The sequence below is a fragment of the Onthophagus taurus genome, chromosome 10, assembly GCF_036711975.1.
Source record: "Onthophagus taurus isolate NC chromosome 10, IU_Otau_3.0, whole genome shotgun sequence".
NCBI lineage: Eukaryota > Metazoa > Arthropoda > Insecta > Coleoptera > Scarabaeidae > Onthophagus > Onthophagus taurus.
Window position 1 is genome coordinate 10,339,277 of NC_091975.1, and position 26,412 is coordinate 10,365,688.

At 31.9% G+C, this 26,412-nt stretch overlaps 1 protein-coding gene across 7 annotated transcripts in view; it reads left to right on the forward strand.

The window, feature by feature from the left end:
- Positions 1 to 16,663, forward strand: part of LOC111418337 (EBF transcription factor knot) — a 122,055-nt gene extending 105,392 nt beyond the window's left edge. For 2 of the 7 annotated variants that reach the window (XM_023050851.2, XM_023050854.2), the window contains exons 9-13: positions 684 to 965; positions 1,019 to 1,110; positions 1,227 to 1,416; positions 1,758 to 1,976; positions 15,005 to 16,663. In XM_023050851.2, coding sequence (XP_022906619.1) covers positions 684 to 965; positions 1,019 to 1,110; positions 1,227 to 1,416; positions 1,758 to 1,976; positions 15,005 to 15,111 — 890 coding nt within the window. In that variant the 3' untranslated portion in view covers positions 15,112 to 16,663. Of the gene's footprint in view, positions 1 to 683; positions 966 to 1,018; positions 1,111 to 1,226; positions 1,417 to 1,743; positions 1,977 to 15,004 lie in introns of those variants that run through there. The other 5 variants (XM_023050852.2, XM_023050855.2, XM_023050853.2 and 2 more) reach the window with 4 other exon arrangements.
- The last annotated feature ends 9,749 nt before the right edge of the window (positions 16,664 to 26,412 follow it).

Genomic DNA, 26,412 nt, shown 5'->3' on the forward strand with positions numbered 1-26,412 from the left:
TCCATTAGGATTCATTCAGCAATAAATCCAACATGGTGTGCTTGAAAATGCTCACTATCCCAAGTCATATCAATAGGGATCAAAATAAACTGACAGTTGAGCTGACACAAAAAGTGTACTTAATGCACAACACTTTTCAATATGACCCCGAGAATCTTTTAAAACTGAACCCTAAGTATCATAAACACAAAGACATGGCGAAACTTGATGAATACCTGCAACTGTTTGAAGAGATCAGTGTGTACATGTGAAATAGAAGAAGTCTTTTTGATTTGTGAATCAAATCAGTTAGTAATTCGTATATGAGAAAGTAAAAAATAATTTTCTCCGTTTCATTTAGTTAAAACTCCCCGACTTCTCTAAATTTTCCGGCCTCCTTTTCCATTTTCGCTTTCTCGACGATTCCCAAAGCGCCTGCTCGTAGCCCGGCACCCCAAGTATTACCCGGTTGGTAGGGAACAAACCGTGCTTCACTCTCGTTAATATCTTACTTTGTTCTACTTTATTTCCTCGGCTTTAATCCTCGGCTACAACCCCCGACTCTTCACCTCCCCCTCAACAACCCCCGAACGCTCTAAACCCTCTTCTTCGCTTGCGGTTTGCGTCTCGAATTCGAGCGACAAGAAAAAGAAACATCAAAAATAAAAAAAATTTATATAATTTGTTTTTTTTTTAATTTATAGGTTTATATCCACCATTACCAGTTGCGACACCTTGTATAAAAGCGATTAGTCCCAGTGAGGGATGGACGTCTGGCGGGGCAACGATTATGATTGTGGGGGATAATTTCTTTGATGGGCTTCAAGTTGTTTTTGGGACAATGTTAGTTTGGAGTGAGTTGATTACACCGCATGCAATAAGAGTACAAACACCCCCGAGACACATACCTGGAGTGGTGGAAGTTACGTTATCTTATAAATCGAAGCAATTCTGCAAAGGCGCGCCGGGGAGATTCGTTTATGTTTGTAAGTAATTCTTTTTTAATAAATTTATTCGTGTTAAATATATCATTTGTTAGCAGCATTGAACGAGCCGACGATAGACTACGGTTTCCAAAGGTTACAAAAGTTGATACCGAGGCATCCCGGCGACCCAGAGAAACTTCCAAAGGTCAGTTTCCGTTACGTTAAATCCGTAACATAAATATTCGATGACTTCACCACTTTCCTCCATCTCGTTTTCAACGAAAACATAAATATCTAATAAATCTATTTCGAATTTTGTAGGAAATCATCTTGAAAAGGGCGGCGGATCTCGCCGAGGCTCTCTATACGATGCCCAGAAATAATCAGTTATCTTTAGCAGCACCCAGATCGCCTACGATGGCCAATAATGCGATGACGACCAGTTTCAACACGTACACGGGCCAACTCGCTGTTAGCGTGCAAGACAGCGGAAACGGTCAGTGGACAGAAGGTGCTTGTCCTTCCTACTCCTTAGCCACTTACTAAAACGGCTTTTAGATGGCATGCACGTGGCCTAAACACGCAATAATAAACCTTAAGATTTAATTCTTTTTTGATTTTTTGACTTTTATAATTTATTATGTTGCTGTATATTATTTTCGATTTGTACATAACGTCATTTAAGTTATTAAATAAAAACGATTTTAATAATATCAACTGCTTATTTATTTAATGTTTATTTTATTATTTATTTATTTACAGGTAAGATTTTTTTTAGTTTCTCGTTTAATGTATTTATTCGAGTCATGTTGGTTACTGACAGATTGTTTACCTATAGGGTTTTTCTTTTAGAGGAGTACGCCCGCGCGCAAAGTAGCAGCGTCTCACCGAGGGGCGGCGGTTATTGTTCGAGCGCTTCCACACCTCACTCTTCGAACGGTGGTGGTTCTTATGGTGGAGGAAGTACCACCAATATGAACGGATATGGGGGTGCTACACCCACAAGCACATCTCAGCTCTCGAACATGTTACCTGGATCGCCATCGGCCGGAATTTTTAATTCAACCCCAAGTAAGTATTCAAAAACTCCGTTTACAACTTTTAGGGGGACAAAATTGCAGAATAGTTTCCCCAAGCACTTTGCATATCAAAAACCTATCAACCGTCTACGTCTACTGGACTACCAATGATTTTCCTGCATTAAGTATTCGGTCATAAAGAAGGTTTGGTAACAGCAAAAAACTTGCATTTGCAACCCAAACGAGTTTTATAAAGCAGGGCATGAGAAATGTGGCTTCTGTCATAAAAAAAGCAACAATCTCAAGTCCCACCTCATTGCGAAGAATTAAATCGCTTAATAAACCCAAGAAAAGTACCCAATCATACACACCAGAAGAGACCTTAGCAATGATTGTAGACCTGAAATTGACTAAATCTTAGTACCTTAGATTAAGAAAGGGTGCAATGGCTAGAAATTGCCATATGTATCCATCACATTAAATGATAAAGATAATTTGGTATGGGGAATCACCTACAAATGGGGTTTTGATGGAAGCTCTGGTCATGCCAAGTACAAACAAAAATTGTTGGATAACTCAGTTGTTTCAGATTCTGATTTGCTTTTGACAGCAATTGTGCCCATCAAAATGATAACAAAAAATAAGAATTTTGAAGTTACCATCTGGCAGAATCCTCGGTGTTCTTCGACACGATTTTACTGTAAAAATAGCAAAAAAAACCTCACCAGTAAGGGCGCTGTATTTGTCTGTTTGTCAGTTTTTGAAAGGGATAAAAAATTTTATGTCTGCAAAATAAAGTGGCAAACTACAGGGTGAGTGGTACATAAACGTGAATATTGAAATACGTTGTTCTAGAGCTCACTTGTAATTGATTAAGCTAAATATGCCTTATAGAAAAGTGAATAAATTAGAAAATATTTCAATTTTTTGCTTTTTGTAAACTCCCCGGCCAAAGTGGTCCGTTTACAACTTTTAGGAGGACAAAATTGCAGAATGGCTTCCCCAAGAACTTTGCATATCAAAAACCTCTCAACCGTCTACGTCTATTGGACTACCAATGATTTTCCTGCATTAAGTATTCGGTCAAAAAGAAGGCATACACAGAGTTTGGTAACAGCTTACTGTCCAAAAAAAACTTGCATTTGCAACCCAAACAAGTTTTATAAAGCAGGGCAGGAGAAATGTGGCTTCTGTCATAAAAAAGCAACAATCTCAAGTCCCACCTCATTGCGAAGAATTAAGTTGCTTAATAAACCCAAGAAAAGTGCCCAATCATACACACCAGAAGAGACCTTAGCAATGATTGTAGACCTGAAATTGACTAAATGTCAGTACCTTAGATTAAGAAATGGTGCAATGGCACACGACGTATGATATTTGGATCATTCCGTATGCTATTAGCTGCATCTTGAATTCTGTCCAGTAGTTGCTGACGGGTAGTAATTTCTACATGGTACACAAGCTGCTTCATGTGTCCCCAGAAATAATAATCCAGCGGATTTAGATCTGGGGATCGTGGTGGCCAGACTACTGGACCTCCATTGCCAATCCATTTGTTTGGAAAATGTTCATGTAACCAAGCGATGACTTCTCTTCCTCGATGTGGTGGTGCACCATCGTGCTGATACCACATATTTTGAACGGTGTTAAGTGGTACGTCGTCGATAAAATCGAAAAGGTTATGTCCCAAGAAATTTCTGTACATATTTGAATTTAAGCGTTCATTTATCACCCATACAGGTAGCAAAGAATTGTTAAAAATGCCACCCCAAACGTTTACACTAAACCGTTGCTGAAATCTTCCTGGTCTAATTGCATGTGGATTTTGCAAGGACCACACATGTTCGTTATGATAATTATTTATGCCGTCCTAGTGAAACACGCTTCATCAGACCACAGAACTTGGGAAATGAAGTTATTATTTTGAGCATGTTGCTGAATAATCCAGTGGCAAAATGCTAAGCGTTGCTCAGTATCTCCAGGATGTAATGCTTGAATATTTTGGCGATGAAACGGATGTAACATTTCTCGATTCAATACACGCCATACAAAACTTTGGGATATTTGTAACATGCTCGCTATACGCCGAGTACTAATTGAAGGGTCGTCAAGTACTAAATCAATAACACGTTCTTCATTTTGTACAGGGTGTCCAAATTTCGATGGGTATCTCAGTTATTATGAAAGATAGAAAGTTGCGGCTTTCGCGAACCTGAGTTACTTTTTTGTGAAACTTACAATGGCGCAAACCAAATTTTCATAGCCCTCTTCGTTTTTGATATACAGGGAGTGTTTCAAAATTTAAGACTTTCAGACACGTCTTGTATCTCAGCTATCCGGAACCGTAAAACGGGTTCTAATAGATTTTTTCACGTAGATCCAATGGTGCACGTAGAATTTTTCTAGTCATCAAGGTTTTTGAGTTATAAAGAGTTAAGTATTCAGTATTTGAGTTGTGTTTATAACTCAAAAACCGTGATGACTAGAAAAATTCTACGTGCACCATTGGATTCCACGTGAAAAAATCTATTAGAACCCGTTTTTACTTTTTTACTAAATTTCCGGATAGCCGAGATACAGGAGGTGCCTGAAAATCGTAAATTTCAGACACTCCCTGTTTATCAAAAACGAAGAGGACTATGAAAATTTGGTTTGCGCCATTGTAAGTTTCACAAAAAAGTAGCTCAGATTCGCGAAAGCCGCAACTTTCTATCTTTCATAATAACTGAGATACCCTGCAAACCCATCGAAATTTGGACACCCTGTACATACTCTTACATACTCTTGAAATTTAGAGAGTAATAATAGTTTCTTTGGCAATATATCGACTTCTCTGGATAAAAATACAGGAAGTGAAATATTCGGTTTTTAATTTTCAAACAAAGTGTTTATACATTCAGCATACAAATTATTGTAAAAACTTCTCCGTTTTGTTACCTTTCAAATGAGGTATGAAGCATGGCAAAATGTCTTTCCAATTAGCCAGTAATAAGATAACAATTGGTGCGAGCACAATTTTGACAACCTACCCAATGTGAATAAAATTCAAAATCGATTACACCTGCGGTTGAAATTCAATTCATTAATGGTTAACAACCATCGGATAACAATTTTTTTACGTTTTGGCAGTAAGCCATGGAATTTAGACAGTTTTTTCGTTAATATTGTTTATTTGAAATCGACGAATTCCTCACATTAGTGTATTTGGCGCCACTTATCGACGTCTAGCTAAGACTGGCAATTTAAGAAAAGCCGAACGTGCTGGACTTAATGTGGAAGAAGACATTTTGGAAACATTCGATGAAGCACCCACATCTAGTACAAGAAACGTCGCTGCTAATTTGGGGATATCACAATGGAAAGTCTGGTCAACTCTTCGACAAATGGGCAACCATCCTTATCATTACACACCTGTCCAGGTACTTGAAGACGGCGATCCTGAACGAAGGATTCAATTTTGCCGGTTTCTTTTAAATGCTAACGTTCAGGATGAATATTTCTTGAGAAGGATTTTATGGACCGACGAATAGAAGTTTAACAGAGAAGGTATAACACATCTTCATAATTTACATTATTGGATTGACGAAAATCCTCATCTAACGAAGGAAACGAGCAACCAAAGAAAATTTTTACTGAGATTTAGTCAATTTCAGGTCTACAATCATTGCTAAGGCCTCTTCTGGTGTGTATGATTGGGCAATTTTCTTGGGTTTATTAAACGATTTAATTCTTCGCAATGAGTGGGACTTGAGATTGTTGCTTTTTTTATGACTGAAGCCACATTTCTCCTGCCCTACTTTATAAAACTCGTTTGGGTTACAAATGCAAGTTTTTCTGGACAGTAAACTGTTACCAAACTCTGTGTATGCCTTCTTTTTGACCGAATACACAATGCAGGAAAATCATTGGTACAAAGTTCTTGGGCAAGCCATTCTGCATATCGCTTCAAAAAGGGCTTCCAGTTGCTTGCCAACGAAAAACAAGCCCATTACCAAAAGAAGTAAGTTCGTTTTGATTTTATAAAATCAGAAAACTGAAAAAAATATCAAACAATTCCTTCCGCGTCACTCCCAAGCTGATATCTGATAACAACAATACAATTTATATTCCAACACTTTTCCCTAAATATTTAGTAGAGAGATTTTGCTCTCTACTAAGTTAATTGCAAAAAAATTGCAATTTTGTCCCCCTAAAAGTTGTAAACGAACCACTGTGGCGGCGCCTCCACCAATCTTTCAAATAGTTTCCCCAACAATAAGCTATAACTAAGTTTGGGTTAGTTTTAGTCTTAAAGGGTAATTATCGAGTTCCCATCGATAAACTTTGATGTTGTTAGTACGCGGTTAAGTTGTTATAGATGCTCAAATTCACCTAAGTATGATGATGTGTTAAGATATCAAATAATTTTCTTTTCCATTAAATTACAAGGTAGCTAAAAAGGCAGTAAATAAAAATATAAAAAAAAAGATACGAAACGCGCCCGGTTTTTCTGAACAAAACAAAAAGGCAAACGTTGTAGCAGTTCACGAAATTTGCATAATGTGTGTAAAATACATTTCGTATATTTTAAATGGTCAATTTGGGAGTCCTCCCCGCTTTTTGTTCTTTTTTGGCTCCAAAACGAGGTTTTATGTCTCATGTGAATTAAGCCCACATTTTTTCTATCCTTCAATTTGATAAAACTGTTTTGCCGAAGTTACAAAAAAATATTTCTATCGATATTTATGCATCTAATTGTAAGAGCAATATTGTTAAGAATAAAATTTGCTCTAACGAGATGTAAAACGACTCGTGATTTTGCGAATAGCCGGATACCGGATATTCGGTTATCTGGCATATCCATATACAGGGTGATTCAAAAAACCGCTGACAGACTTCTAGGGCAGGTAATACATCAAAAATTAAGATGAAAAGTCTTAATATACATGGGGTCGCAAATGCCTCCTTAACGAGATATAGCGAGATATATATAAATTTCTTTAAAATTAAACATTATCTGCAATAAAAAGCCTTTTTTTAAAAATATTTTATATTTTTATATATATTTTTTTGTATATACAACTCCACTGCTAATTTTGTCAAACGGGCAGTATCTTCGTGTAAAGTGATCAATTATCTATCAATTGGTCTCTTACAAAACTTTGATTAAAGCAACAGTTTTTGATTGAATTAACAAATTTTCTACAAACGTGTTTTTCTTAAAAACTATTGCTTTGATCAAAGTTTTGTAAGAGACCAATTGATAGATAATTGATCACTTTACACGCGTAGAGAGCAATGGCGTAGACAATATTTTTAAAAAAGTGCTTCTTATTGCAGATAATGTTTAATTTTAAAGAAACTTTGATGCGCTATATCTCGCCAACGAGGCATTTCCGACCCCATGTATATTAATACTATTCATCTTAATTTTTCTTGTATAATCTACTCTAGAAGTCTGTCAGCGGTTTTTTGAATCATCCTGTATATCTATTTATATTCTCCCTATATTGCCACATTATTGCGATATTTGAATAAAAATGAAATTAATAAGAAAGCTGATAAGTTACGTCAACTTATTTGGATACAAGATACGAAATTGGCGATATGTCCACAAGGATCCTTCAAGAAATGAATTTAATAGCGAATTTTGAAATCGAAAATTTTATCAAAACTTTAAATATTGTTTTCTCAAAAACTAAAAGTTATTTTTCAAAACGGGTTGTTTCATTGGAAAGAGGACACTTTTATTAACACTTTGAGAAATTTTCATACTCGTATTCCAAGAAATCGATTTTATACGAATTATTAAAATTTAATCGGCGGAAATTGCAAAATTCTGAAAAATTATCGATTATTTCAAAAATTTATTTCTCAAGAAACAAAAGTGATTTTTCAAAACGGCTTTTTGCATTAAAAAGAGGATACTTTAATTAATAATTGGTGATATTTCTAGAACGATCCTTCAAGAAATTAATTTTATAGCGAATTTTGAAAGTTATCGATGAAAATTGTAACATCGAAATTTTTATCAAAACTTCAAATATTGTTTTCTCAAAAACTAAAATATATTTTTCAAAATGGGTTGGTTCATTGGAAAGTGGACACTTTTATTAACACTTTGAGAAATTTTCATACTCATATTCCAAGAAATAGATTTTATACGAATTTTAATAACTTAATCAGGGAAAATTGCTAAATTCGAAAAAAATTTCAAAAATTTATTTCTCAAGAACTAAAAGTGATTTTTCAAAACGGCTTTTTGCATTAAAAAGAGGATACTATAATTAATAATTGGTAATATTTCCACAAGGATCCTTCAAGAAATTAATTTTATAGCGAATTTTGAAAAATATCGGTAATATCGAAAATTTTATCAAAACTTCAAATATTGTTTTCTCAAAAACTAAAAGTTATTTTTCAAAACGCGTTGGTTCATTGGAAAGAGGACACTTTTATTAACAATTCGAGAAATTTTCATACTCATATTCCAAGAAATAGATTTTATACGAATTTTAATAAGTTAATCGGCGAAAATTTCCGAAAATTCGAAAAAAATTTCAAAAATTTATTTCTTAAAAACTAAAAGCGATTTTTCAAAACGGCTTATTGTAGTAAAAAGAGGATACTTTAGTTAATAATTGGTGATATTTCTAGAAGGATCCTTCAAGAAATTAATTTTATAGCGAATTTTGAAAGTTATCGATGAAAATTGTAACATCGAAATTTTTATCAAAACTTCAAATATTGTTTTCTCAAAAACTAAAATATATTTTTCAAAATGGGTTGGTTCATTGGAAAGAGGACACTTTTATTAACACTTTGAGAAATTTTCATACTCATATTCCAAGAAATAGATTTTATACGAATTTTAATAACTTAATCAGCGAAAATTGCAAAATTCGAAAAAAATTTCAAAAATTTATTTCTCAAGAACTAAAAGTGATTTTTCAAAACGGCTTTTTGCATTAAAAAGAGGATACTATAATTAATAATTGGTAATATTTCCACAAGGATCCTTCAAGAAATGAATTTTATAGCGAATTTTGAAAGTTATAGATGAAAATTGCAACATCGAAAATTTTATCAAAACTTCAAATATTGTTTTCTTAAAAACTAAAAGTTATTTTTCAAAACGGGTTGGTTGATTGGAAAGAGGACACTTTTATTAACACTTTGGGAAATTTTCATACTCATATTCCAAGAACTGGATTTTATACGAATTTTTAAAACATGATCGGCGAAAATTGCTAAAGATGAAAAGCTAAAGATGAAAGAGAAATATCAGTATTTACGGAAAAAGGAAAATAAAGTATGGCTGCACTACACATCAGTGAAATGAGTAAACGGGATCAGTGAATGAAAAGAAAACAATGGCGTATAAGTTCTGCAAAATACCGAGAAAAACAAAAGTTGAAACGGCAAATTGACGAGTTTGTAAGAGAAAACACGCCTCTCCTGATGGAAATGAAGCCAACCAAGTAGATGCGCCCCAAGTTTCTTCTGGAAAACGAAGAGCTGCAAGAAACAGAAAAGCTAAATATACTAAACTAAATATCATAGACTTCGAATCAAAAGTGAAGAAAATAAAGCAAAGATGCCTCCAACACAAGAGTAACTGAGATTATGAGGGATACCTCACAAACCGGGGCCGTTAGAAAACGACTTTTGTTTGGTGAAGTGATTCGTGATCAACTTAAAGATAATTACAAAAGACTTAGCAGTGACAAAGAGAAACAGAAGTTTAAAAGTGTATTAACAGGAAACATTATAAGAAAGTATCGTGTTACAAATGACATTAGAAAAATTGTACAGGTACCTAAAAGAACTGTTTATGAAAAAAATAAGTTAGAGAACGCCAAGAATCTGATCTAAATAGTAGGTTGTGCCCAGAAAAGAAAGACTATTGTTCAAAAAATAGACTAATTAAACAGAAAAGGTATTTCAATGATACCTTGCTAAATTTACATAGGAAGTTTCAGGCTCGTCATCCAGACATTAATGTTAGTTACTCATTTTGGTGTAGATATCATTTTGGTTTTGAGAGATACCTGCGGTTGTACTGTATGCTTCAATATTCTATTGTTAATTCAGTCTCTAACTCGACTCAATGTCATTACGAAAAAGAACTTGAATGAAGTCATTTTGTGCTTTTGTTGTAACGAAAAATTTGAATAATGTTATTTACGGGAATTGCGATTTCTATGCAAATATCATTCCGTGAATACAACCCTAGGGAACGCAGTTACTACTTCAAATGGATGACACAAAAATGCACGTATGTTGACAAGACATCACAAAACGAAAAGCAGGTTAGAAAGACATCAAAGAAAGTTGAATGCCAGGTTTCTGATATTATAGCTGATTTTAAACAAAGTATTATACCATTTCTGAAGCACAAAGGCAGATCCTTACATCAGTACAAACAACTCAAAGAACTTAAAGAGAATCTTCGAATTACCGAGGCGGTTATTCACATGGATTTTAGTGAAAACTACAACATGAAATATGCAGAAGAGATACAAGCATTCCACTTCGGAGGATCAAGAAAACAGATATCTCTACATACTGTTGTATATACCAAACAAGATGAGGTACAGCAACAATGCTTTTGCACTTTATCAGAATCGCTTCTACATAATATCTCGGCCATTTAGACCCAATAATAACAAACAAACTCTTACCCAACAGTTGATATGCTTCACTTTATTAGTGACTCACCGTCGACTCAATACCGTAATAAAACCATGTTTTATTTCCTAGCAATCGAGTTGCCAAAATTGCACCCAAAAGTAAAAAATTTTACTTGGAACTATTTAGAAGCTGGTCACGGAAAGGGGGCACCTGGCGGGATAGGATGATGAGGACACTCTTTTAAGCAGATATATCAGCGGTTCCATAAAAGTTCAAAACAAGCTACAGTTTGAAGATGTTTATTCTGACGAAGATCAAGAAGCTGCTTGTTCAAGTGTAAAACGTTAACGTTTTTTCGTTATTGCATTGAATATTCTTTTGTTTTAAGCAAGTTTATATTTTAGTTTTCCCTATTCACTGTTTTGGTTTTAACATACATATTATGCCTAATATTCTATTATTTTGCCGTATCAAATAAAAAAATCATTCCTCTGCTTATCTCGTCATTCCTCTGCATATCGTTTTTACAAAAACAAGTCAATTCTGGCTAGACAATAATTGAACTGTTTGATCTTGAACTTTGCAAGGTTCATTTTGAACAAAAGTTCGTGTTTGTGTATTAAAAAACAAAATTTGGAACAAAAAAACTATTTTCAAATTACCATGTGAAAAATGATAGTTTCTGTATAATCACCCATTATACAAAATACTGATAATATTTGATGGCATCACGGACCTTATAAAATTCTCCCCAATTAGATTATTATAATATTTATTATATTTTATATGTATAATAATATATTATATTTTTTGTTATATAGGAGTATTATATTTTATCTACAACTATTGAATTATCTATTCGTTATACAATTGATTTTTGACGGGTAATGACACGCATTACCCATGACTGACAAAGTGTTGAATAATGAAGCCATTATTCCACAGTTCTGACACGGCCTACTAATCAAAAATAGTATATTATTATATGAGCATATAATGAGGGCTATTATTCACGAAGGTTAAGTTTATGTCACGAGCGTAGCGAGTGGCATAATTAACCTTCGTGAATAATAGCTCATTATATGCGAGTAGAATACTATACTTTATCCACGACTATTGAAATTGATTCCATAAATTTATTTTCTAAATAAATTTTTGAATAAAGGTTAAACGTCAATGTGACACAAATTCAATGTTACTAACTGTAACCAACTTCACAACAATTTGTCAAAATTAAGTGTCAGTTTTATAAAACGTCGTTTTCTTTACGAAAATTAATTAATTTATGCTTAAATCGTACGAAAAAAGGAATTTGTTTAGGTTTTTTTAATGTCAAACATTTAGAAACTCCTAAAAAATTGAATTAAATTGACGTTTTTTGAACTTTTAAGGTTTCAAATAATTATTATTAGTCTGGTCAAGATGGCTACCCGTGAATAATGATTATTATTCACCGCTATTATTCACTCCGTGAAAAATGACTACCATTTTGTTTTAGAAAACTCATTCATAAGGTATATATTATAAGGTAGTCGTGGACATATAAAATATTAACAGAAATGACAGCTTTCTTACATTGAGGTTATGTCTGAAATGTCTATCAAGTTTATTTTTTTTCCATTTTTTTGATTTTTTTTTTCAAAATTAAATAGTTGTAGATACAGTTTAGTATTCAATTTGCGTATAATGGATGTTACCCACTCAGATTACATCTTCATCTTCGTGGGTAACAGCCACGAACGCCCATCATACGCTTGTTGAATAATATACTATTATTATATTGATTTTTGCTTTTATTATATGAAAATGGTTTGCGATATATTTCAATATATAGTTTATATATAACTTACTATCAATATATAATTTTCATTTCTTTTGAGGTTCGACTTATCGTTCCACCGTATTACCAAAGTAATACAGTAATTATTAGTAATTATTTTCATTTACTACAGGAATTGTGTAAAGTAAATGGATTGCTTATACTTATTTATTTTCTTAATTTTTGTTTGTGATTCAGTCATCTTGGTCATAAATCACATCACCCCGCTTGCCTGTTCGGAACTTTTACAACACTAGCTTTGTTCCAATCAGCGGTTTGACTCGTCAAATGCAATCGCACAGTTAAATAATGCAATGAAATCCGCTGAAATGTGACGACATTACTTGACATGTGCGATTGCATTTGACGAGTAACGGACGAGTCCGACCGCTTGTTGGAACAAACCTACTACAGAGCAGGTAAAACCTGGATTGAATGCGTCGTGAACGTAGGTCGTTTCTAGTACAATTTTATGCCTCTACGAGCGGCTCTTTTCGCATTATATCTGAACAGAACTGTACATACCTCCTGATAATCCGCAACCTGATTTACAATAGGTTTGTTCGAGCAGCGGCAAAACCAGTCTGCAAATTGGGAGACGCATGCGCAGTATGGTAACGGTGTTCGAGCAGTAAATAAATCCCGAATTCTGACTTTTTCGACTACCAGTCGTGTGTTCGATCAGAATTTAGGATTAGTTGGGTACTGGTTGGGTATAGTTTTTACAATTTGCTGACTTTCGAAAAATTGTTGACGGATTGTGTACTGTCATGCGCAGTGGATACTTTGCGAGTTTGTTGGTAATAAACGTAGCACGTCGAGAGGGCGACACAATCGGAGCTATGTTGAATAACCTGTGCCAAAACATTACTTACTATCAGATTGATGCAGACAAAATTAATGAAATGTCCCAAAAACTTAAGAATGTTTTGCTACAAACTTTTAGAGGAACAATGAAAGTACACCAAATAAAAAAGAAGATTATGAAAGTAGCATCAGATTAAACTTTTATGAATTTACGGCAATAAAAAATACTTCATTGGTTCCCTTAAATTCAACAAAATTGGGCTTAATGATGAACTATCTTTAGTGACACGTCTAGTGATGATGAGGACACTCTTTTAAGCAGATGTATCAGCGGTTCCATAAAAGTTCAAAACAAGCTACAGTTTGAAGATGTTTATTCTGACGAAGATCAAGAAGCTGCTTGTTCAAGTGTAAAACGTTAACGTTTTTTCGTTATTGCATTGAATATTCTTTTGTTTTAAGCAAGTTTATATTTTAGTTTTCCCTATTCATTTTTGGTTTTAACATACATATTATGTTAAACTAAGATTAGAACTAAAACTAGAACTAACACTAGAAACTTTCGAGTTTTGCCGTGCGACTTCGTCACTTCGAACCAGTTTCTGAAGAAGGTTGCAACATGGCATCCGAAACGTCAAACCTTTTATTAAAAGACGCACGGCAAAACCCGAAAGTTTCTAGTGTTAGTTCTAGTTTTAGTTCTAATCTTAGTTTAATTCACACCAGCCGTGAAAGCCTTCGTACTTATATACATATTATGCCTAATATTCTATTATTTTGCCGTATCAAATAAAAAAATCATTCCTCTGCTTATCGTTTTTACAAAAACAAGTCAATTCTGGCTAGACAATAATTGAACTGTTTGATCTTGAACTTTGCAAGGTTCATTTTGAACAAAAGTTCGTGTTTGTGTATTAAAAAACAAAATTTGGAACAAAAAAACTATTTTCAAATTACCATGTGAAAAATGATAGTTTCTGTATAATCACCCATCAATCATTTTGTGATTTCAAGAAATAAAACTATGCCGAATCTAACGACTTATAGATCTTTATAATCAAGTACTTAGTTCACGAGTTGCGACTACCCAAAAAAAGCCATTTTGTGTTAATTTCGTTATACTTTCGCGATTTATTAGAATTCGAAAACGATTTCGAATCGGGCATTTCAACTTTTATATTTTTCAAGAATTAAGCTTTCGAATGAGATATAGTTCGTTAAAATCGGCGGATCGGTATAGATTTCTCCCAAGTTATTTTAAACATAATTAATTTCTTTGATTATGAATATCTCGAATTGATTTACACACCCAAAAAAAAATAAGTAATTGTTGAACAAGTCTTGTAATTTTTGCTGGTTAATTGTAACGCGGCAGCTTAATTGCGTTACATTTGTTTTCATAAACGCCGCCCGTTTAAAACTAAGTAGATTTTGCCGACCCTACAGAGCGGTTTCCAACGCGCCACTTTTGTGCCTCGTTTAACCTCTCTTTTTGCAACCGTTTCCCCCGTCCCGCACACTTGTTTCATTTCCAGAGTTTCGCCCTTTTATTTTTAACCCCCTGTTTTACATCGGGCAGGTACATTTCCCTAGCGGACGCGTTGAAAACTTTTTTAAACCAATTTCACGAATTATACCTCACCCAAAATTCATTCTAAATAGTTAATTGATTGAACTAATTCAAACGCAAAAAAAAGAAAAGATTTGATTAAGATCTAGTTTTGATTAATGACTAAGATTTCATTTTTTTTTGGTAAATTAAGTTGTAGCACGCGAGTTGTAATGGATCATCTCCTAATTTAGTTAAGTAAACAAATCATTTTTTTATTTTTTTTTTCTAGGAATGGGTTTAGTTTCTTCACCGTTTGCATCGATGAATCCATTCGCCTTACCAACCTGTAACGCTCAGGGATATGGTACAAGTCCATTGGTGGGTACAACAAAATAGCCCACCGATACTGAGCCAATAAGTCCAAGAGAACAAGATCCAACCGAAACCTCTAGTGCAATGTATCAAGTGTAACGCCAAAAAATGATTGACTCCAAAATAAATTACGTAGATTTTTGACTTTGTGCGAATAAATTATAAGTACTGTTCTTCAACACCTATGCAACTGTGATCGTAACTTTCGCTGTATTTTCAACGTTTCGTTTCAAAAGTTTGCAAGAAATCAAAAAAAATTGTTATCGGAATTTGGAAATGTTGAAAATTCTAGCTTAAAAATGTAATCTTAATAAAACGTAGCGTTCTTGCACATATTAAAGAAGTACACAAATTTACACGGTTTTGGATGCGAGTAATAACATCTCTACTTTGTTTTTTCTTATCACATCAGATTTAGACATCAAAACCAAATTAATATCTTTGCAATTTAAAATCAAACTTGTGTTCTTGTTTTTTTGTGATCAAAAATTTTTTGCCAAATAACTTTTTTTCTGGTAGCAGATTTTTAAACTAAAACTTGAGTCTCTATGAATTTAGGACCTTAAATAACCCTTCAACTTAGTTTCTAAAATTGTTTTTTCAATGTAAAGCTGAGATATTCTGGAAATTAGATATTGAATTTTTCTGCAATGTGACATAAAGTTTAAATATGAATCTCTACGTAATTTAGTACTTGAATCATTGTTCAAAATGATTTCCAAATTTATTACTCTCTCTGCAAACATATTTTCAAACCGAAATCTGACTTATTCTTTGAGGACTTTAACTCACTTCACAATATCAATTGCCATTATGATCTACCAAGCGCAGCATGCTTCAAGTTTCGTGCACCAGATGTTCTAACGTCTCTAAAGTATCCATTCTACAATTTTCTTCACTTTTTTGTCGCCCTGCATCTTTGCTAAATGTCCCAGCCATGCTATTCTCTGTGCTTTCTTGTGTTCTACTATGTCTGTAGTAGAGTTGATCCAATATTTTGTTCATTCTTATTCTCTATATTCCAGACTCTTGATTTATTTTTATCTCCTCCATGATCCAAGCTTCACATCTATTAGTTATTCTTGGTCTTATAATTTGTGCGGTAGATCTTGAGTTCTCTACCTCCCAAATATATGAAACTTTGTACTCGTTCAAATTTTATCAAAATTTCAAATATTGTTTTCTCAAAAACTAAAAGTTATTTTTCAAAACGCGTTTGTTCATTGGAAAGAGGACACTTTTATTATCACTTTGAGAAATTTTCATACTCATATTCCAAGAAATAGATTTTATACGGATTTTAATAACTTAATCGGCGAAAATTGCAAAATTTGAAAAAAATTTCAAAATTTATTTCTTAAAAACTAAAAGCGATTTTTCAAAACGGTTTATTGTATTAAAAAGAGGATACTTTAATTAATAATTGTTGATATCTCCACAAGGATCCTTCAAAAAATGAAATTTATAGCGAATTTTGAAAGTTATCGATGAAAATTGCAACAATGAAAATCTTATCAAAACTTCAAATATTGTTTTCTCAAAAACTAAAAGTTATTTTTCAAAACGGCTTTTTGCATTAAAAAGAGGATACTATAATTAATAATTGGTGATATTTCCAGAAGGATCCTTCAAGAAATTAATTTTATAGCCAATTTTGAAAATTATCGGTAATATCGAAAATTTTATCAAAACTTCAAATATTGTTTTCTCAAAAACTAAAAGTTATTTTTCAAAACGGCTTGGTTCATTAGAAAGAGGACACTTTTATTAACACTTTGAGAAATTTTCATACACATATTCCAAAAGATCGATTTTAAACGAATTATTAAAATTTAATCGGCCAAAATTACATAATTCTGAAAAATTATCGATTATTTTAAAAATTTATTTCTCAAGAACTAAAAGTGATTTTTCAAAACGGCTTTTTGCATTAAAAAGAGGATACTATAATTAATAATTGGCGATATTTCCAGAAGGATCCTTCAAGAAATTAATTTTATAGCGAATTTTGAAAGTTATCGATGAAAATTGTAACATCGAAAATTTTATCAAAACTTCAAATATTGTTTTCTCAAAAACTAAAATATATTTTTCAAAATGGGTTGGTTCATTGGAAAGAGGACACTTTTATTAACACTTTGGGAAATTTTCATACTCATATTCCAAGAAATAGATTTTATATGAATTTTAATAATTTAATCGGCGAAAATTGCAAAATTTGAAAAAAATTTCAAAAATTTATTTCTTAAAAACTAAAAGCGATTTTTCAAAACGGCTTTTTGCATTAAAAAGAGGATACTATAATTAATAATTGGCGATATTTCCAGAAGGATCCTTCAAGAAATTAATTTTATAGCGAATTTTGAAAGTTATCGATGAAAATTGTAACATCGAAAATTTTATCAAAACTTCAAATATTGTTTTCTCAAAAACTAAAATATATTTTTCAAAATGGGTTGGTTCATTGGAAAGAGGACACTTTTATTAACACTTTGAGAAATTTTCATACTCATATTCCAAGAAATAGATTTTATACGAATTTTAATAATTTAATCGGCGAAAATTGCAAAATTTGAAACAAATTTCAAAACGGCTTTTTGCATTAAAAAGAGGATACTTTAATTAAATTTATTACGAAACTAAAACTTAAATTTTATTGCAACCAGATACGTGGGTCTTTCTGCAAAAATATTTTCAAACTGAAACCTGACTTATTCTTTGAGGACTTTAACTCACTTCACAATACGTTGCCAGATAGTTTCGTGCATCAGATGTTCTAACGTCCCTAAAGTATCCATTCTGCAATTTTCTTCACTTCTTTGTCGCCCTGCATCTTTGAAAAATATCCCAGCCATGCTATTCTCTGTGCTTTCTTGTGTTCTACTATGTCTGTAGCATCCATGAGTTGATCCAATATTTTGTTCATTCTTATTCTCTATATTCCAGACTCTTGATTTATTTTTATCTCCTCCATGATCCAAGCTTCACATCTATTAGTTATACTTGGTCTTATAATTTGTGCGGTAGATCCTGAGTTTCGATTATTTGCCACTAAGTATTCTAGCCTCGATTTCTTTACACATTACTTCTCTACCTCCCAAATATATGAAACTTTGTACTCGTTCAAATTACTAATTTCCTGTGTTGAGACTCCATATCCTTTGTAAGTTAAGTACATTTTTCCTTCAGTTCTCCTTTGCTGCGACTTAACTTGATCTGTGATACATCCAGTTTTCCTAGGTATTGTAGCCTCTTAGTACACAAATGCAAATATCCAAACACTTCTTGGGATATAAACAGAAGCAATAATTGTTACAATAGGAGCACTTGGTCGTGTATTATTGCTGCAGATGACTCGAATGCTTGTTCTAGATGTATTGATGACAGTATATTGTGCAAGTCTGGAATTTTTCATAGTCGAGACTCGTGCTGATTGTAAATTCAATACGCAATGAATGTAAAAGTACCAAACAATTACTGCCAACACAAATGATTTGAAAGTGATATTAATCATTTGCTATAATACACTGCCAAACTAAAAATCAAAATCTTTCCAAAATTGATAGCATTTTCTTTTGAAGGGGAATTACACCGAATATTACAAAAAAAGTTAAAATGTTGGGGAGATGAAAACATTGGAAGTGTTTACCATAATCGAAAATATTGATTATTGAGATTATTAAGTTGATTTTGTGAGGGATTCTGTGTGAGCAAAGAACTGCTTTCATCGAATTAGCAGCCCAGAACATATCCATTCTGTAGAGCAATGGCAGAAACATTACGAAATTACATGTTGGGAGCAGTTTTAAACTGGAATGAATTGATGATCAAGCTAAGATTAGTATTGGAAGCGTTGATATCCGTAAAATCAAAGTTAAAGCTAAGAAAATCTTATTTCAGAAAACGTGTAATGTTGTAATCCTCAAACTAGGTGAAGTAATATTTTTTTGTTATTTGCAAATAATGAGTTATCTCGCCTGTCTGTAACCTGGAAATTCTTTCCAGCGTAAGGCTACCTTTCAGGCCTCCCAACTATTAATTACCTGTTTTAAGTGGCTTTTTTGTAAGCTATGGCTAAAGCTTTGGCTAGCTTATCCACCGTTTCATTGCGCCCAATGTCTGCGACTTGGAAACTCTCAAAGAGTAACATCATTACCTCTAGCGAGATCTCTCAGGTTTCTGGTACACTCTCTAATCAGTGCGGAGTCATACGAATTGCCTTTAGGCAAAATGTTTATCGATACACCTTTCTGTTCCTTTTCTAGGTTCAAAACGGTGCAGAAGATTACAGCAGGCATTTTAATATGGCTATTTGGTCCACTAATGCTCACATCTACTCCGGAGCCAACTGACTTTGAAGTATCGGTGTACCAGGCAAGGGTTCCTCTTTCAAGTTGTTCAATCATCCCTGGTACTAAATATGACATTATATGGCTGGTCGAAATTATATTCTGACGATATAAGGTCCGCTTTAATTTCAATCAAGTGGTTTAGAAATGTTTGCATGAGGATTTCGAAGTGTCCTCTGAGGTTAGCCTGCAGAACTTGAGTGAAGAGCATGTTTTCAGTGATAAGGCACTTAAAGCTGCCTCCTTTTGAATGTATAAATGAAGTGGTGTGAGACCGAGTAGGACTTTAAGAGCACCCTTTGGACAAGATCTCAACCGCTGGATTTGTGCCAGCAGTTGTTGTGCTATCTTAAGATTTGTTTTTGGAATCAGACCTGGTTAACCATGTTGGCCTTTTTCCTCACCTTGACTAAGTGGGAGTTCCAGTTTAGTTTTCTGTGTACTATTACCACTAAGTATTTGACTTCGGTTGTGAGGTTAATAGTTCTGCTTTCAATGGAGGGTGAATTTCCAAAAATTTTTGAAGCAAGAGAATTTGAAGACCTCGGTGCAAGAACGGGACAACTCCATCTCTTGGTAAATGGAGCTACCCCCTTCTTGCACCGAAGTCTTCAATTGTTAAAGGAGTTAATTTTACATGTAAGAAAATAGACAAACGTTTGATTCCAGAAAATTTTTCCACTTAAACGGGGTTAATGATTTCCAAAAAAAGTTTGATCACAATTCAATTAATCGAAATTGCAAAGATACTAAAAAATCGCATCCAAAAATGAACCGATATTTGTAAATTAGTGTTAATGAATACTTTAATTTTATTTAAAAATAACTATCTTATCATATCTTCAATTAAAACATATCGCTTAAAGCTGGGATTCTAATCTTACTCTTTCTATGAAACGAAAAAAAAATCATTTTCGTTGAATTCGCCGGAAAGAGGGAGCGAACCATGAAATTTAAAAAGTACTTTGTAGTTTTTTATCGAACTTGTACATATATTTTTCACGGGATAACATTATAAGGTGTACAAAGTTGTAAAATAACTTGAAAGAATTGATTTAAATAAAAATAAATAGGTTACGAACAACGATCATAAGTATATAAATAGTAATTATTTTGTAAATTTACCATATCACTCATTAATTAAACTTGATTTAATTGTGTAATTTGTAATATTTATTGTAAATAATTCTACAGGTATAAGGCAGCAAAGTAGGAGGAGAAACTTAGTGACTTGAAAGATATACCTTAACACACTGCGGAATTAATTCATAAATTAAAACAAAAAATAATAAATAATAAGAAAAAAAACCAGTGAGATATTCTAAGTATACGATTGTGAATTAAATAAAAAGTGTAATAATAATAACAAAAACAACTCATTTTCTATCAGAAAATTAAAATAAAAAGAAATTAAAATAAAATCGTTCTTAATATACTTAATCTCTCTTCTTTTCTGTAATACTATTTATTACACTGGATTAGAACTAACTTTTTATTTAATTATTAAAAAAAAAACAAATAGAAATCTTTATAGTTTTTACAAATCATAAATGTTTTTTCTTAACTTTACAAAATATAGATGTAAAAATAAAAATGAACGAACAAACCAAATTATTGCCTTTTTTTTTAATCCTCCTTTTCATCCTTAATTTAATTCTTAACTTCGTTTTAAAACGATATTATTATTTTTAGGGGGTTAATAATAATATAATGCAAATTATTCAAAGCAGTTAAAATAGGATGCGGCGGTTTTTCAGAGGAAACGTGACACAAAATTGGGTTGGTAAAGTGACGTCATGTACGTGACCTTTTATATTCGGGTGCCATCTGTCAGGGTATGTTGGACTGGGGGTGATGGTGTCAACCCCCCCGTGAAAGTGCCCCCCGGGTGAATATGCCACCGACCGACCCCGCCTATAGCTACTTGTAACCCCAGGATGGGTGTCAATTTCGATTTTATCTGATCTCCTTATTTTTAGATGTGTGCTTTTTAAAGATAACAAATGAATATGTTTTATTAAATTTCAAAAATCGTATCTCAAGAGCGAATTAAGATATTAACGTTAAATATAAAACAAATATATTTAAGATCATTGAAGATCATTTCTTGGAATCTTCAAATTTCGGAGTTATGATTTTTTGAATTCAACTCTGCATGTTTAATTGTTATAGATACAAAATACAAATTTTAACAAATCGTATCTCAAGAACGAATTAAGATCTCGTCATGAAATAAAGAACATTTCAAAGCAAATTTGATGAAGATTTAATGTGGAATAACTCATTTCTTAATTTCCATAACTATCGTTGTTATGATTTTTTAAATCCAACTCTGCATGTTTGATTGTTATAGATATGGAATATAAATTTTAACAAATCGTATCTCAAGAACGAATTGAGATGTCATCATAAAATAAAGAACATTTTAAAGCAAATTTGATGAAGATTTAATGTGGAATAACTCATTTATTAATTTCCATAAACATCGTTGTTATGACTTTTTAAATCCAACTCTGCATGTTTGATTGTTATAGATATGAAATACAAATTTAAAAAAATCGTATCTTAAGAACGAATTGAGATATCATCATGAAATAAAGAACATTTTAAAGCAAATTTGATGAAGATTTAATGTGGCATAAATCATTTCTTAATTTCCATAAACATCGTTGTTATGATTTTTTAAATCCAACTCTGCATGTTTGATTGTTATAGATATGGAATATAAATTTTAACAAATCGTATCTTAAGAACGAATTGAGATATCATCATGAAATAAAGAACATTTTAAACCAAATTTGATGAAGATTTAATGTGGAATAACTCATTTCTTAATTTCCATAAACATCGTTGTTATGATTTTTTAAATCTAACTCTGCATGTTTGATTGTTATAGATATGAAACATAAATTTAAAAAAATCGTATCTTAAGAACGAATTAAGATATCATCATGAAATAAAGAACATTTTAAAGCAAATTTGATGAAGATTTAATGTGGAATAACTCATTTCTTAATTTCCATAAATATCGTTGTTATGATTTTTTAAATCCAACTCTGCATGTTTGATTGTTATAGATATAAAATACAAATTTTAACAAATCGTATCTCAAGAACGAATTGAGATATCATCATGAAATAAAGAATATTTTAAAGAAAATTTTATGAAGATTTAATGTGGAATAACTCATTTCTTAATTTCCATAAACATCGTTGTTATGATTTTTTAAATCCAACTCTGCATGTTTGATTGTTATAGATACGGAATATAAATTTTAACAAATCGTATCTCATGAACGAATTGAGATATCATCATGAAATAAAGAACATTTTGAAGCAAATTCGATGAAGATTTAATGTGGGATAACTCATTTCTTAATTTCCATAAACATCGTTGTTATGATTTTTTAAACCCAACTCTGCGTGTTTGATTGTTATAGATATGGAATAAAAATTTTAACAAATCGTATCTCAAGAACGAATTGAGATATCATCATGAAATAAAGAACATTTTAAAGAAAATTTGATGAAGAGTTAATGTGGAATAACTCATTTCTTAATTTCCATAAACATCGTTGTTATGATTTTTTAAATCCAACTCTGCATATTTGATTGTTATAGATATGGTATATAAATTTTAACAAATCGTATCTCAAGAACGAATTGAGATATCATCATGAAATAAAGAACGTTTTAAAGCAAATTTGATGAAGATTTAATGTGGCATAAATCATTTCTTAATTTCCATAAACATCGTTGTTATGATTTTTTAAATCCAACTCTGCATGTTTGATTGTTATAGATATAAAATACAAATTTTAAAAAATCGTATCTCAAGAACGAATTGAGATATCATCATAAAATAAAGAACATTTTAAAGCAAATTTGATGAAGATTTAATGTGGAATAACTCATTTATTAATTTCCATAAACATCGTTGTTATGCTTTTTTAAATACAACTCTGCATGTTTGATTGTTATAGATATGAAATACAAATTTTAAAAAATCGTATCTTAAGAACGAATTGAGATATCATCATGAAATAAAGAACATTTTAAAGCAAATTTGATAAAGATTTAATGTGGCATAAATCATTTCTTAATTTCCATAAACATCGTTGTTATGATTTTTTAAACCCAACTCTGCATGTTTGATTGTTATAGATATGAAATACAAATTTTAAAAAATTGTATCTTAAGAACGAATTGAGATGTCACCATGAAATAAAGAACATTTTAAAGCAAATTTGATGAAGATTTAATGTGGCATAACTCATTTCTTAATTTCCATAAACATCGTTGTTTTGATTTTTTAAATCCAACTCTGCATGTTTGATTGTTATAGTTATGTAATACAAATTTAAAAAAATCGTATCTTAAGAACGAATTGAGATGTCACCATGAAATAAAGAACATTTTAAAGGAAATTTGATGAAGATTTAATGTGGAGTAATTCATTTCTTAATTTCTATAAACATCGTTGTTATGATTTTTTAAATCCAACTCTGATTGTTATAGATTTGTAATACAAATTTAAAAAAATCGTATCTTAAGAACGAATTGAGATGTCATCATGAGGTAAAAAACGTTTTAAAGCAAATTTAACGAAGATTTATTATTGAAGTTATGGTGATAATTTTGTTAACTAAGAAAAAAATTGTTATTTATTTCACTTAAAAAGTTACAAAATTACCGATGACGTAAACGTACTCGATATAATCGATAAAATAAATCACATTATTTATTATGTTATAATTAACAACAATGTAAGTTAAGATGTTGTTTATAAAAAAGTCCTTGAAACGCCAAAAAAAATCATAATTTTTTAATCGCATCTACTTTAATTGTCATTCATTCGTGGGATTAACCAGATTATTCCATTAAAAGGATTAATTTCTCTACAATCAATATAATGTTATGATAAAATTTATAATCGATAATAATAAGCTAACATTTAATCGCGATAATTTGACGTTACCTAACAAGTTTGAGAAGAAACTAATTAAAACAAGAACGAATAAGCGAGTCTGTTTTACATATGCAGAAATATGTAAGGATTTTGATTAAAACACAAAAAACTAACTAATCAAACACATCAATTATCTCCTTAATTAATTGAGTAATTTTAGTCATCAACGTCTCAATCGAAAATATGATCCACAATGAATGCAAAGGCAAAAGAAAATTACCGACTAGAAGTCTAGCCCCAAATACGAAAAAAAATAATTTTGATTAAATTCGCTATAAGAACGGTTTGACCGATTTTAATGTTATATATCTCAAATGAAAGCTGAATGTAGAAGTTATAAGCGTTAAATTAACGAGGCATATACACGCATAACATTGTAGTACATCAAACTGTAAGTGCATTTTTCTCGAAACATCCTTAATACATCTGGTTAACATGATTCCTAAAAAACTACTCATTCGATTGACTTGAAATTTGAACTGCACTTTCAAATAGCATCTGATAATTCAACTGATACGATATATACATGTTTTTTTTTTGCGATAAACTTATCGATGGAAATAATGTTCTTTTTGCTTAGTTCTAGTTCAAACGATAATCACAAGCAGGGTTGGAAATTTTACCGTATAAGAAGTTTTATACCTTACATGTATTATACTGACGTATAATTCAGTATAATACTTGCAGCTCTACATATCCGTATTAAAACGTATTATATCGAATCATACAGTATTGCACGCATGCGCCTTTCTACCGTTGCCAAGAATTTCCAAGAAATAACGAATCTGCAATCAGATTTGAACATATCGTAGTCTGCGATTAGAATGGTGGTTGGTGTTGGTGTTAGTGGTCTAGTCTAGTAAGATACTGGACGATATTTACAATAAATTTACAGAAAATATTAAGTTTCAACTTGAATCAGTAATGTTAATTGATGGTTGGAAGAACGAAAATGCAAATACAAAAAATATGTCAGTTCTACTGCACTCCGCATCTGGAAATGCTGTTTTCCTAGATAATTGGGATTTGAAGTGAGGAAAGGGAAACGGGAGAAAAATTATTGGAGATCATTGAGTTGGCAAAGATGCAAGCAGAAAAAGATTATAATACTAAAATATTCGCAGTAATTAGTGATAATGCAGCTAACATGATGAAAATGGGAAGGTTAACACCTTACCTGTAATTCACATACTGGTCAGTTATTAGCAAGATGTTCTGCCTAGTACGTTAGCTGCACAAGTAACAGCTATATTAAAGCAATTTATCGATCTTGAAACAAAGATTTTAAAATATGGAGGTTCAAGAAATATTCTATACCTGCCCATATAACTGCAATGAATTTTGATCAAGAATTTATCAACAATGTAACAAAAATTATTTCACTAGTAGATCCCATCTGTGAACTAATTAATAAGTGTCAGGCATCTACAGCAAGTATCGCATGGCTTATTCTAAAATTTCCTTCAGAATTTGTGGATGCAGAAACGCATTTAGAAAAACGTAAAAATTATGCTTTGAAAGATCCACTTCTAATTGCAAATTATTTGCATCCTGTTTATAGAGGCCGTAACTTAAATGAAGAACAGCTTGATCGTGTAAATGACTATCTGTTACACCATTTGGATGCAACTGGATTGGAGGACTTACTTAAATTTACTACCAACGACGAAATTTTTGCCATCCTTAATCAAAAACAGGATTTGAAGCAACATTTATAATATGGGAATTAGCTTCTAGAAAATGTGGTACACTTAGGAATCTTGCTAAAAATTTTTTATTGATTCCTGCGTCCTCTGCACAACTAGAACGTGTTTTCAGTAATTGGTCCTACGTACATAATAAATTACGAAACAGACTGGGGGCAGAAAGGTCCAAGAAATTAATTAAAACATATCATACTCTAAAAATGCAAGACAGTAATAAATCAAACGAGTATTGATTTGATTTACTACTCCTAACTAATATTCAAAACATAATATTTTTTTATTTTATTATTTATTTATTGTAT